At 22.6% G+C, this 14564-nt stretch overlaps 1 protein-coding gene across 1 annotated transcript; it reads left to right on the top strand.

The window, feature by feature from the left end:
* Positions 1–670: 670 nt before the first annotated feature.
* Positions 671–8106, top strand: LOC145847239 (uncharacterized). Its single transcript, XM_082953539.1, has 6 exons — positions 671–801; positions 1444–1614; positions 3845–3976; positions 5803–6036; positions 6420–6536; positions 7758–8106. The coding sequence occupies exons 1-6, from the start codon at positions 735–737 to the stop codon at positions 7772–7774; spliced, it is 738 nt and encodes a 245-aa protein (XP_082809665.1). The 5' UTR covers positions 671–734; the 3' UTR covers positions 7775–8106.
* Positions 8107–14564: the final 6458 nt, after the last annotated feature.

Here is a 14564-nt window from a genome sequence, read left to right as displayed (position 1 = left end):
GTGAAATTTGTTTGTACATTTTATTAGATAGTTTTTGTTTGTGAAAAAGTAATGCGAAAGCTTTTTAACAAAAGTTTTTTTTTATCATTATAACTAGTTTGCTATCACATAGACTAAAAAATAGTTGAAGAAATTCGCTACTGCATGAACTTTGTACTTATTGCTAGAAACGATTTTGTTTACTAAGAATTGTTGATATTTCCTTTAAGGTAGTGTAATAGTAATTTATTGAATAATTGTTGTTTCAACTAATTTCATGCTTTATTAGTATCATTATGTTTTTCAACTTGTAGTAGTAATCTTTGTGAATAAGTTTTAATTAATAACTATATCTTTTGTTTTCAGATTAGAAACGAATTTATCAAATTAAAAAGCAGCAAAATAAATTTTTAGAGCAATTGATAATTATTTTCGAAAATGTACATTTTATATTTAATTTTTTTAGACTCTACTAGTATATGTTATAGCTTTGCTTTTTTAGATATAACAAGCGATTATTAATACCGTAAAAGTTTTTATTTTTATTTATTGTACGGTACAAAGAGCAATATTTTTTTATTTAGTACTCACTATAAATATACGTGGTTATAAATATATTTTTTATTAAAATACTTATAATTAGTTTTATAAGCTGTCTACAATCTGTACCTAAGACTAAAATCTATTTGCTAGAAAATTAAAAGTAAAAATCAGCTTTATAAAAAAGTTTCACTCATCACTACTGAATTTATTTCATGCTGATATATGTAGAAGGCAAAAAGCACACTATGGAAATTTTTAGCATGGCGGCAGGCTTTAAAGGTGAAGTTTTGAAAATTTTATACAGTTTAAATCTATTGAAAAACTGTTTTAAGCATGCTAAACATCAAATTATTTGTTTCAAATGTTTAAAGTATTTAAACTATTGTAAATTCTAAGTAACAAAGTACAAACTTGAGTTAAATAGTATATATTTTTCAGACCACATTTTAAAAAGCCTTTATTTTATATACAGTGCTATAACAATTGAAATAAAATAAATGTCTAAGAGACGAAATAAGTCTAATCATTTAGAAAATGTTATGAAGCTAAATTTATTTTGACTAGTAAACTGCTATTAATAAACTGTAAACTTTAAACATTTGAACATTTTTATAAAACAGTTCAACAGAATAAATATGTTTATAAATAAAACAACATTTAATTGGCAAATTTTAAATAATTTTTAACACTGTAAAAAGTACTGAAAATTTATTTTAGTATGAAAAGATAAGAATCGATTAAAAATCACAGCAAAAGTTAAGCTAAAATTATTTTAAATATAAATCTAATATTATATACAATAGTAATTCTGTTTGTATATTATTGTTTTATGTTATAAATAAATTTCTAGACATAAAATCTATTAAAGTAGTTAATTTCGGCATTAAATTCAATTTGAAGTTATTTTAATTATTTTTCCAGACGAACTGATACTCATACTGATAATAACAAACTCTTGCACGTTCATCGCTCTACTATCTTTATGGTACTATCACTGCAGGAGTCAAAACAAGGAGTACAAAGATGGGAGGAAAAGTAGCTACAAGGAATTCCATCCTTCCGAGATTAAATTCAATGAGGTTGTTAAAAAAGGTCAGTTGCGATAAATATGATAAAAGTTTTACCTTTGGTAGGGAAGTTTAAAAAGCTAGTTTTTATATTTGTAATATGAGCTTTGTAACAATAAATTATTCTTTTTTTTCAAATAAATGATAGAACAATGAAAAAGTTGTTTCGTTTTAACTAGCATACTGTGTAAATATATAAGTTTAACGTAAGTAAATTCTGGTTTATATGATAAAAATACATTATTTTAAGCTTCACTTTTAAAGGTTTTACTACTTTGATCATAAGCTTCTTTTTTACGGATGGAAAAAGTTTTAAACTGCTTGTAGACTATTTTAAAAACTAAAAAAAAATTATAACTTTATATAATATTTAGTAGCAAAACACAAATATTGTTTTATTTTGTTTATCATTTTATACAAATATATAAAAAGTTTTGCTTTCAAAATTTTCAACACTTAATTAATTAAAAATATTATAGATTTCAAGGAAGCTTCTTTTTGTTTTAAGTGTGTTTTTTCTTAAGTTTATTGCGTACTCTGTATAAATTTTACATAAAAACTTTATCATTAAATTATATTTTGAAAGCAACAAGGCTATGAACAATTTTGAATATTTTATTTTAAAAAAATCTATTAAATGTACAGAACCAAAATATTTAAGAAGCAGTAATATATTTATAATTAATCGAAGAAATTTAGAACAGTTGTTATCTGATTAGCTGTTAACTTCGTAAAAGTAAATATGTACAGACATTACAGAAGATGTTTAAAACAATGCTTATGTCATAAATTTTGTAACATTTTTTTATTTTGTTTTTATGAAACGCTTCAAGCTTTTAAACTTTTTTATTGTTACATGTCATAAAACTTTCAAGTTTTAAAAATCAATTTTAACAGTTTTATATAAAAATCATTAAGCAGTTATAATTTTTTTTTATAATTTTATTGTAAATTATGATCCAAACTTATTGACATTTAGTTTACTATTTAATTGTAAATTATATTAATAGTTAAATTTATGGAACTTTAGTTTACTTTTTAATTATTTATAGATTCTACTTTAAAAAGCTTTAGAGTAGTGATTCTTAAATATATGATATTTTAAAAAGAAAAATAAATACGTTTTTAAATTTAAGTAATATTTAAATTAAAATAATATAAAACCGTAAAACAAAAACAATTTGTTCAAAACTTTAAGAAATTGATGAAATTATTTTTATTCAAAAAACTTAGAGAAACTTTCGAAAACAAATGTATAAGAAAATTTTTGATTTTAGTTTTATAACAACTTTTTATATAAGACAAATAAATGTTTTTGTGTAGTATTTGAAATACCTAAGCTGTAATATGTTTGCGATCCAAACAAACTTATGTACAACTTTTAAACGTTTTGCGGGCAAGTTAAAAAAAATAAAGCAAAAAAAAAACATTTTAATAAACCTAATTAACAAAATCAAAAGGTTGAAACGTTTAAGTAGTGGTCCAATTTATTTTTATTAACAAAATTTAAATCAAACTGTAAAGTTTTTGAGGCTTATTTTGTGATTTTACACAACCTTTTCAAGCCTCTATGTTCTTTTTATAATTTTCATGAATTATAAATGCATCTTTTCCAATGCCCTAACCAGAAATAATTGCTTAACTAGGTAGGAAAAAACAATATACTCATTTTTTCTGTTTTAAGTAATTGGACTTTTTGTAAAAAGTCGTATGTAATTCAATGTTAAATTTTAGTTTTTGTCTATTTAAGTAAAGTTAAATATTTTTTTATACTCATTTTCATTTAAACGTACAAAAATACTTGAAAACTAATGTTTTTTATATAGTTATGCTGCGAGTATAAATAAATCGTTTTATATTCAATTGTTTGTATTTTGTTAAAAACTAAAATAATAAAAAAATAAAAAACTTGTTTTTACACTAAATGTTTATGATTTTATTTGCATTTTAATGATTAAAAAAAACAATTAGCATTTACTACCCGTCAAAAACTTTGTGTATTTGTAAAGGTGTCTTTGAATTTAACCTTTATACTTAATTAGGTTGTATGATTTAATTTTAGATAACAAAAGTAATACACGAAATAGCTAGTTTTTAACTTAATTATTTATGTTTTCAATTTAAATACTTTAGGTTATTTAACTGTAGTATATATACTTTTTAAATATTATGCTTAAATTTTCTGGTTCTTTGTTATTGTGAGCCTTTTTTTTGAGTTAGTTGTAACATTTTTAATATTTACTACATTTTTACAGCCCAAGAACTAGAAAAGTCTTTTGACAGAGAGAGTCCAGATTGGCCAATCAGATCACAGGATTTATACGAGATACGTCATAATGACGTGAGAATCGGCACACTTAGAAGAAACTCCCTTTACAGTGTTTCAAGTTTGTTCTGTGCATGAAAAAGAATAATAATGTAAAAGTAATGTATCAGCGTAATTTTCTCAATATAAGTGAACAACTAATTTGTAAATAGAATATTTATTTATAATATTTATGTTTGTGTTAATTTTCACACCTGTTTTTATTAAGTATGAGGACTAGTTTTTGATGAAAAACTTCTTAAAATAAAGTTCAATAGCTTTTTTTTTGTGTGTTTGTTGTTTTGTTTGTGAACAATTTTAGTTTTTTTTTAATTTTTAAAGTTTAATCTTATTAGAATTAAAACTTAAAAAACTTAAAACTATTAGTAAACCCTGAGTGTGAGTAGATTAAACTGCACAATATTCTTGTCTTGTAAATTAGAACGACTAATCTAGATAAAAAAATAAGCCAAAGTTTTAATATATGTTATGTACTATTATATGTTTTGGTTAAATTTAAGCACTGACGTTTATTCATGCACTGATGAGGTCTTTGACCAAAAGTTAGTATGTAAAATAAGTTCTTGAAAGAATAAATTCATATGTTATGTACTATAGAAGTACATGTGTTTTTCGTTTAACTTTAAATTATCTAAGTTGTCACATTCAAAATATTTATAATTGCTTTGAATTCTGTGTTTACAATAAAATTTGCTACTGAACTACTTTTGTATTAAAATTTAATCAACTACACCAATATATTTTTTTAAGACTAAATACAAAAGGTTTCATTTTTAGAGATAATTTGAATTGTAAAAAGATAATCTGTTTCATAATAAAGTTTTTAAAGTTTTAACTTCTTAAAAAGTCAAGTTTTTTCTACATTAAAAACATTTTGGATTAAAACTAAAGCTAAAAGCTACGACGTAGAGCTTTTATTTATGATATGTTATTTTAATTTTAACAGTTTATTGATTTAACTTCTATTCTAAAACTTAAAACCTGTAACCATTAACATCAAAAAACATTTTTCTTATACAAACTGCAATAAAAGTTTTATTTTTTATAAATTAGATTAAGATAAATGCTTAGATTGAATTTGAATTTAGAACGGTTAAATAGATCTTTTTAACAGCACACAAACTGGTAATTTAATAAAGTTTATTTGATCCATAAGGGTGCTATACAATATAGTCAATAAATCTCGTTTGTTTTAAGTACAAAATTTTATTTAAACAAATATGTGGTTGTCTTTGTGTTTTTAAATGTACTTAAGTTCTAATTAGTCTTTATATTAGTTTTTAATTACATCTAATTAAATACTTTATAAGCATAAAACTACTCATGAATGTATTAAAACTTTATAATTTTAAAGACTATTTTTGCTTCAAATAATAATTTTTTGCTTTTTTTTTCGTAAAACAACAAATTAGCGATCTATAAATTTTAACTAAAGTGCGTAATTAGTTAAAAAGTAAATTGTGCACTTATTATTTACTACATATTTTAAAAATCAATATTTCAGTATGTCAACATAATAACTTCAAACTTTTTTTATCTCTACGCGAAAAAAGTAGGTGAAAATCAAATGCTTAAGAATGCAACAAAGTTAGGCTATTGAGTTATCATGGGAAAACGTAACTGTTTAAAGTATTCATTGCACGTAGTATTTGGTTTTAAACAGAATTTATTATGGCTTACTGCTGAACGCAAGTTCAAGTTGAAGTATTGTAAAGTTTTCAAAAACCAGAGACTTATTTCTAAACAACTAATTTGTTCTGAAAATATTGAAAACAGTTTTTGAAAACATTTCTCCGTTTTATTCCGCAGTACTATACAAATTTTTTTCAAACAATTATTCAACTTAAAAAACAGTTAAGCTTTTTTTAATTAAAAAAAACTTTTCAGGAAGTGAATTATATACTGAAGGCAGCAATAAACAACCGGTCAGATTAATTTCAACAAGCCCTTCAACTGTGAACACCTACCTAACTCAACCCTCGCTTGTTACTTCATCGTACGGTCAGCCTTCCATTATTACGTCATCAAATGGTGTTACGTCATCACAAATGACGTCACCATCGCCACAGATCAGCTTCAAGTGCTCTCAGGACGGTAGGGATGAATCTGTTTTCAATGAAAGTGAGACAAACTTTTTTGTTGTGAATATATTTACAATATTTTTAGTTTAAAAAATTCTTTGTTTAATTACTGGTTTAAATTTTCATCGTTTTTAATATAAATAATATTGTAGTATATTATAGAACAATAATGTTTTTATTGTTGAAAAGTCAATCTGTGAATTAGTTTTCTTTTATATTATATTGTTAACTTTAAGCAACAAAAAGTATATACTGAACTTTTATTAAATTTTAATTGTATTTTTATTTTAATTTTTATTTCTAACTTTTAATATAATAGTGTTGAAAACTGTTATAGTGTTGAAAACTTGTTATACTTTAAATATTACAAATCGAAAATAACATGTTATATTATAACTTTTTTTGAAAATCTATTTTTAAAAGGTTTTGAGAGTGAGTCTTCGATACAATATGACGAAATAAGGAAAACACCTTTCACACGATTACCGAAAAGAAATACTTTCCGAGCTGGGAAAAAACCTAAACTGGTAGTAACACAAGGTAAGTAGGAAAATGGAAACAAATAACAACTTTATTATTGTTCAAATCTAATCATGTTTTATAAAGACTAGCACTTTAAATATTACTAAAAGAAAATTAAATACTTTATTTTGATATAATAATAAAAGGCTAAAATTAGAAAAAATAATTAGATAATTTAGTTAGCTTTTGACAAGTACCCGACACCAAACATTTACAAGTTTAAAATATTTTTGTTCAAGAACTTTCTTATGCAACACATATGTTTTAAACCAGTTTAACAAAAACTTACTCATGCTTAATTTTGCTGAACAGGAAGTTTTAATATTACGTCACTTTATACCCTTGCATTATAATGAAGCACGTTTTAAAAAGCGACAAAAAATGTTTTGTTATTTTTTACTTAGACTTGAGCAGGTTAAGTTCAAGGCTAAACTATTCGATAAAATTATCATGTAAGTTGATTTTATTAAATAAACAAAAAGTTTTTAATTAATAATTTCTTAAGTAAATTTTTTTTAATACATACTTCAATATAAATCTTGTAGCAACACCACAATGTTAAAGTTTGGCCAGTAATCAAATATTAAAAAATATATATAAGGTTACTAGCGTTAGCTACAAAAAATGTATCTTACATAAAACTATTCTTACAGAAAATCTTTGCTAAGTGTAGTTTTAGTTTATAGTAAATGGGTAAAAATTTAATATTTAAAATTATATATATATAAATATATATATATAAATAGGAGAAAATTGATACAATATGCGTAAGCTTATAGTATAATTTGCATGTAAATCATATGTCTGCATTATTGTAATGAACTTAAATACGATAGTAAGCGTATATTAAGCGACACTCATTCGAAATGAGGATTAAATTAAAGCTGCGTGTGTTAACATAATTTAACATAAATTAACATAATTTATTGTGTACAGCTTTATGTTAAAACTGTCTCGTTTTCGTAATTAAAATAATTTGTTTAGGCTAAGGAAGAGTTTCGTTTTTATGCTGTAAACTTTCTTACTTAGCTTTTTATCAAATTTTTTTTTTCAAATCAAAGTTTGTACTATAAAAAGTATTTTTAAGAAAGTGAAGTTTGCTCTCTTAAATAATTTTTTTTACTACAACACCAAATAAGTGCTAAAAATATTTTCAAAATATATACTAAAGTTTCTTTAGTTATTCAGGTAACTTAAGGTATTTACTACGAATTGTTTTTTATAATAACAAACTTTCAGAATTTACACCAAAATGAAAAAACACTTGGAAAAATGTTGAAAAGGAATTTGCTAACAAAGAGGACATTGAAATACCGCTGTAAAGTGGTTTTTGTGTGAAAATAAAACTTAAGTCGGTGTTTTGTATCAATAGAATTACAAACTTGAGTTAAAAACTGTTTTTTTAATTGTTGGTTGTACAAAAGATTTGTGTTGAATAATTGTGATAGTTAGCTGCCATCTCATTTTAATATTTTGTTTTAAATATTAAAAAGTTATTTTTTACGTCTTAGCAGCAAAAATAATAAAAATGATGTTACTATTATTAATTTGACTGTTTTCAATTTAATTAAAAACTAGAAATATTAGTGTCCCATACAAATATTTTGTTATATAGTAGAAGTACTTTGTAAATAAAAAGTAATATTTCTGTTAAAATGATACATTTAAAAAATTCTTCTATTATCTTAGTCATTTATTCATAAATTTAGTGTTTACTATTAATAGTTAATGTCTATCCTCAAAAAATTATAGCAAGTATTTTCATAATAGTTTTAACTTTTTTTGTCGATTTTAATATAAATATAAGATAAAGTTAAATATGAGAAAAAGATATTTATTTCAACGATTACAAAAATGTCTTTCATTTTAGGTCTTTTATTTAATTTTTTCTAGCCAATTTGTCTTAAGATTTTTAAAATTTGTTTACAAAAACTTAAAATTTTATTTGTTTTTATTTATTTTAAAAATTCAGTGATATAAGTGTTATTATTAAAATATATATAGTTAAAAAAACTTAAGAAAAAAACAGTTTTTGATTTGTTTTAAGTTTGATTTAACAAATTATTGTTTAAGATTTTTTTTTTCTGTTTACAATGAACATATAATGTTTTATACTTTTAACGTTTAAACGTACATTAGGCAAATGTGTAATTAATTTCAAACAGTTTCCGCAAAAGTTGTTTTTGTAATATTTTTCAAATATTTTTTTTAATCTTAAAAGAATATGAATGAAATAAACTTCTTTTTTAAACTTTAACAAGCTGATAAACATTTAAATCTATAAAAACACTACATGATTTACAATACTTTGTAAAACTTAAATTACTTAACAAGTTACTTTTAAACAAATTGTTCATTAAAAAATATTTTAATAGACGTTTATAACGTACGTGAGTTTAAATATATAAGTATAAGTTAAAAATCGTATCTATATACCAAATTTTAAAGTTAAGTAAAGTGTTAAACATAATGCAATAAGAACGTCATAAAAAATGTTTTTAGTCAAATTTTAGTTTTTAGTTATTGTGTTTAAAGTTGAATTTTATGAAAATTACAAATCCAAGTTATTTAAACTCTATTTACGTCACAATTGTGAAATATACATTCTTATTTTGATTTGTTATGAAACGCTTAAAGCGTTAAAAAAATAAAATTTGTTTATTTTCTTTGTCAAAAAGATTTTCAACGTTAAAAAATAGTTCTTCAAATATTTTTAACTTGTAAAAATAAGAACATTTTTCTAGTCGAAACAAATTGTTTTTTATTAGAAATTGTTATAAGTTTTAGCATAACGTAATACTATCGCAATATGCAGTGTATTTATACTCTATATGCCATATTAGTGCATTAGATATAAAATATATATTTATCATTACAAAAAGTAAAAATGTTTTGTTGAAAATTTTATAACTGTAATAACTTTTATTTTTATATGTATGTATAATATATGTATATGAAAACTGTTCAAAATTTTGAAGCAACTGTTAAATGGTCTATCAGCATGAAAAAACTATACAAAGACAAACACATACACACATGTAGAGTTAAATTGTAAATTAAAAAATAATTCAACAAATGTAATGCGTGAGGTTTTATTTTGTGATTTCGAACACCTTTTGAGTGTCTTTTGTTAAAACTTCATGAATTATAAATGCACTTGTTTGAATGATTTTACAGATAAAAGCTTTTATTTGTGTTGGAATAAGCCTGATGATATTAAAAATAAAACGCTTGGTATTTTTACTGTTTAAACAATTACAATAAAAAGAAAATTATTTCTCAGAAAGTTTTATTTTTAGCTTCTTAACTCTGAAAGTTTGGTATTTATTTTTTAACCCACTTTGATTTATGTTTGAAAAATATAATTTTAAAGCGGCTGTATTTGAGATTTTCTATTGTGACTTAATACATTTATTTTTTTAAAACTTTTATTTACTACATGAAAGCTAATGTATCTGTAAGTCAATGTTATTAAATAAGGCTTATAGTATATGTATACGCAAAAACTACGCCAAATTCGTTATACTTTTAGTTCTCTTAATTTGTTTTTACCATTTACATTTTTAGTTTTCACTATCAAACGTTATCTAAATACACGACAAAAATTTAACAAAATTTTTATACAAAGAGCCAGTTTACTTAACAGTTCAGTATAAAGTTAATTTGTGACAATGTAAACTTATTAATTAGTCAATCAACTAACTTGGACACAATTTTGTCGATAACTTTAATTGCATGCAAAGAACTTTAAAGGTAAATTTGCTTCAAACAAAGACAACATTAAAGTTAGTAACGTATCATGGAAAATTAATTTATCAAGGTACTAGTTGTTAGTGTTTGAGAGTGTCAGTGAATCTTTGTTTTTACTTTATACAAACCAAAACAAAAGCAGAAAATTTTGATTTAAGTTTTATTTTAAATAAGGCAGTAAGTACAGTAAAAACAATGTACTATCTAATAAAATAAACGGAGAAAATAAAAAAAATTTAATATCTCATTAAAAGTCACAACAACTTTTAAAACTTACACTGATCTTTATTTTTTCACATTTTACATTTAATACTGTTGCGAATAAATACTGTTTATTGGTATTAGTTACAAAGTTAGTTTTGATAGAGAATAGAATAATGATGAAGACAACACATTTTTGTCAATTACCAAAAAAGTAGAATGGTAAAACTATTTATAACTTGGATACTGTGAAATTTGTTAAGTTAAATAAATTAAGCAATTTATTGATTTACTATAAAACCGAATATTTTTATTGAATTTAAATATGTATGTACTAATATATTTGAAAAACAAATAATATTTTTTGTAAGATTTTTTATGAAAATTTTTATACTATATTCGAACAATTTTGTTATTATTAATAAGTATAAATTAAATATTTTTACCAAAACCTCTTAGATCATGTAATGTATGAAATCAGGTTAAATACTTTATTTATAGTTCTTTTTGTCAAGTTTTAAGCAAAGGAAGAAGCTTAAATATTACGTCACTATATTTCATTGCATACTAGTTTTTTATGTTGTAAGTATATATAATGTTTTTCCTTTTTTAAAGTTCAAAGTTTTTGTTATACTTTCACGTAAGAAAATTTTACCTTTATGCTATAACGTTTACTAAAAGCGTTACCTTAAAACTTTAAAACCAATTAAAAAAATTTAGTTGCTTAAGTTATTTCTATGTAAGTTTAAACTCATAAACAAGTTATAAAAATTTGTTATAAATAGTTTTAAAAAGTTTTCAAGTAAAATTTCATTATTTTTTTTAACGATATGACAATATAAGTTTAAATAGACAAAAATTAATACTTTATTACTACATAAAAACGAATAAAACATAAATGTGCATATTTTAAATACTGAGTATAAACTTTAGTTGCATGTAAAAACTTACTTTGGGCGTTCTAAAACAATAATTTTTTCTATTTATTTTTATGCTTAAAAAAAATTCTTTTACGCCAATAAATTACTGAATTTGTATTAAAATAATCTGACTTAATAATCGTATTTAACTTGGTTTCTGATAGTAACCCTTGTAATTAAAAACATAAATGCATATAATTGGGGTTTTGTTTGAGATAAGTGCATTAGTTGTAATCTTTGTTGAGTAGCTATATAATTAACTGTCTCAAAAACAATTTTTTGAAAGCCAATAAATGTGCAATAAGTCTATTAGAGTATTTTTGTTGTTATTCTTTCTTTTGTTTTTAGTTTCTTTGATAGTATTCATGTACTTGATTTTATAAGTTAAAGCTCTAAACGTTGAAAATTCTTCATTATTTTGTAAAGGATCAAACAAATTATTATTTTAGCGAAATTAACTATTATTGTTTTATTTCAAAATATAGTAGTCGGTAACGTAATGTGCTAATTAGGCAAATTATATGTTGTACAGCTTTACAAATAATTTACATAATATTTTGCAAAAACAAGTTATAAACTTCGTACAGTGTGATTAAACTTTATTATATAAGCACAGAGATAGATAATATACTAAATATTTATTAAGTAAATTTAAAACTTAGAAAATAAATCAAAATGACTTTTTTTGAGTACTATAGAATTGCCTAAACTCATTTTTATCAATTATCAAATTAGTAGGATTTAATCAGTAAAACATTCAAAAAAAAAATTTTTTATAGTTAGCATTTATTACGTTTAAACAATGTAAAAAAACAAATTTCTTATATATAAGTTAAGTTTCACAAAATGCAAAGAGGCGTCAACGACTTTGTATTTTTTCACCCTTACACTTCAAATATACCCTGATCTGATGATTAGTAACTTAAGTTATAAAATACAATTTAGGGAGATTTTTAACGTGGAAAGTAAAAAAGTTTTGTTTATATTAATACTCATAATTTTTGAACTTACTTTTTTCTTTTATGGTTTAAGTGTTTTTTTTAATTGTGTTAACAGCGTTTCTTGAGGTGGTTTTTAAAGTGTTTAATAAAATTAACTTCGAATAGAACTTTCTCAAAAAGAAATAATAATAAATGTCAATAAAGTACTTGACAGTAAACAAAATATCGAGATTCCGTTATAAATTTTCTGTGTGAAAATTAAACTTAATTAGCTGTTTTATACAAATTTAATAACAAAACCTTTTTTTATGATTAACTGTAGAAATCGTATAATGTTTATTAGTTTACTTATAACTTCTATCAATTTAAAATTGTTTGAAACTACTATTGTCTGTTTTGTATATGATATTTTAGTTTAAGCAAAACAAATGTATTTATCAAAAGTTTTGACAATACTGCTATAATTTTAATAAATTAGTATTAATACAATATGGAATTAAAGAATAAAAAAAAGTTAAAAGTAAAATTGCTTAAGCGCATAAAGGCTGTAGTTTTATTTTAATAAAATTTTATTAGCTTTTTATAATAGTAAACTGAATACATTTAAAAATTAAGCGTTTCTAAAAACCGTTTCAACTTGTAAATCGAGTAAAATTAATTATTAAGAAACTAGTTTACAAATTACTATGGTTAACACTTTTAAAAGTCCTATAAATAAAACAATTATTAAAACTAGTAAATTTTTAGGATTTTCAAACGTTTAAAAAACAATTGAGGTAAATAAGTATTTATGTGTATATCTTTTTATAATTAACATAGTTTTAACATTTCTTATAGTGTTTTTAAAACTTATTTTGTGTAGTTGTTTTTGTTAACTTAAGATTATTTTAATATTTAATAAATAAAAACTAAACTTTTAATTAGCTTTTTCAATTGCTGCAAAAATATTTGAAAAAATTAAGAAGTATCTGTTCTTAGAAATTATACAGCCCTCCTAAACTGATACTAAACTGAGTTAATTGTTACTAAGCTTTTAGATTTTGTCTTAAAAATGCAAAGTTTTAAATCAAATCAATAAGCTTACTTAACAGGTTTTTTAGTCGCAATACAGAGTGATTTTATAGTTTTAAAAAATAAATTTAAAAAATTTAAGTCATTTTTCAATTAAGCATGAAAGCAAGCAAAAGTTGAAAACCTAACATTTTTAAAACTTATTAAACATTGTAGCTTTGTTTTTATCTGTACTCAAAAAAAGTAGCTAAACATCAAATGCTTAAGAACGCAACGAACTAAGACTATTGAGTTATCATTGGAAAAACGTAACTTTTTAAGATATTTATTGCCTGTACTTTTTGGTATTAAGCATTGATTATTATGGCTTACGGCTAAACGCAAGTTCAAGTTGAATTTATGTAATGGTAGTTAAAAAGTGAGGTTTATTTATAAAATACTTACTTGTTCTAAAAAAACTGAAATCAACTTTTAAACTTAATATAATTTAAAAAGTTTGCGTGATGTTAAATGTCACTAAATTTGTTTTACTACGTATATATTTGTTGTTTATTTTTAGCTAATTTTTATTAATTTTAAAAGAAACTTTTGATCATAACAACTTGACCGCAGTTTGTAAATTTATGAAAATACTTTCATTCTAAACTTCTTCTATAATTATACTGTTGGTTAGTATTTTAAAATTTAATTTAAAGATCTGAATAATTAAGTTTATCAAATTGCTAGACTCAAAAAACATTCACAGGAAGTGAGTAATACACTAAAAGTTTTCTGAACAAAAAGTTATTATTAAAACATCTGAATCACTACTTTAGAAATACTCCTCTTTAAACATTTCTTTGTTACATTCCAGTGTAGTAAATATCTATTTTTCAAGCAAGTATTCAAACAGTAAACTTTTAAACAATATAAAATTTTATTTTACTTAAACTGTGACTTAATTTTGTTTAAAACTATATTAATATCTTGTAGCAGCATAAAACATACAGTAAGCTTAAAATGTCTTAATTAAGTTTTGATTATAACTAGTTTTCTAATATGCTGTGTAATGTTATAATGAAAGTTAGTCTTATCAAAAATATTACAAACCGAAAATAAATTGTTACACTATAACTATGCTTAAAAAATTACTTTCAAAAGGTTTTGAGAGTGAGTCTTCAATACAGTATAACGAAATAAGGAAAACGCCTTTTACACAATTACCGAAAAGAAATACTTTCCCG

Source organism: Thalia democratica, chromosome 1, assembly GCF_965202585.1.
Source record: "Thalia democratica chromosome 1, ktThaDemo2.hap1.1, whole genome shotgun sequence".
Taxonomy (NCBI): Eukaryota; Metazoa; Chordata; class Thaliacea; order Salpida; family Salpidae; genus Thalia; species Thalia democratica.
The sequence above is the reverse complement of the archived record's forward strand: the minus strand, read 5'-3'. Positions and strand labels throughout refer to the sequence as shown.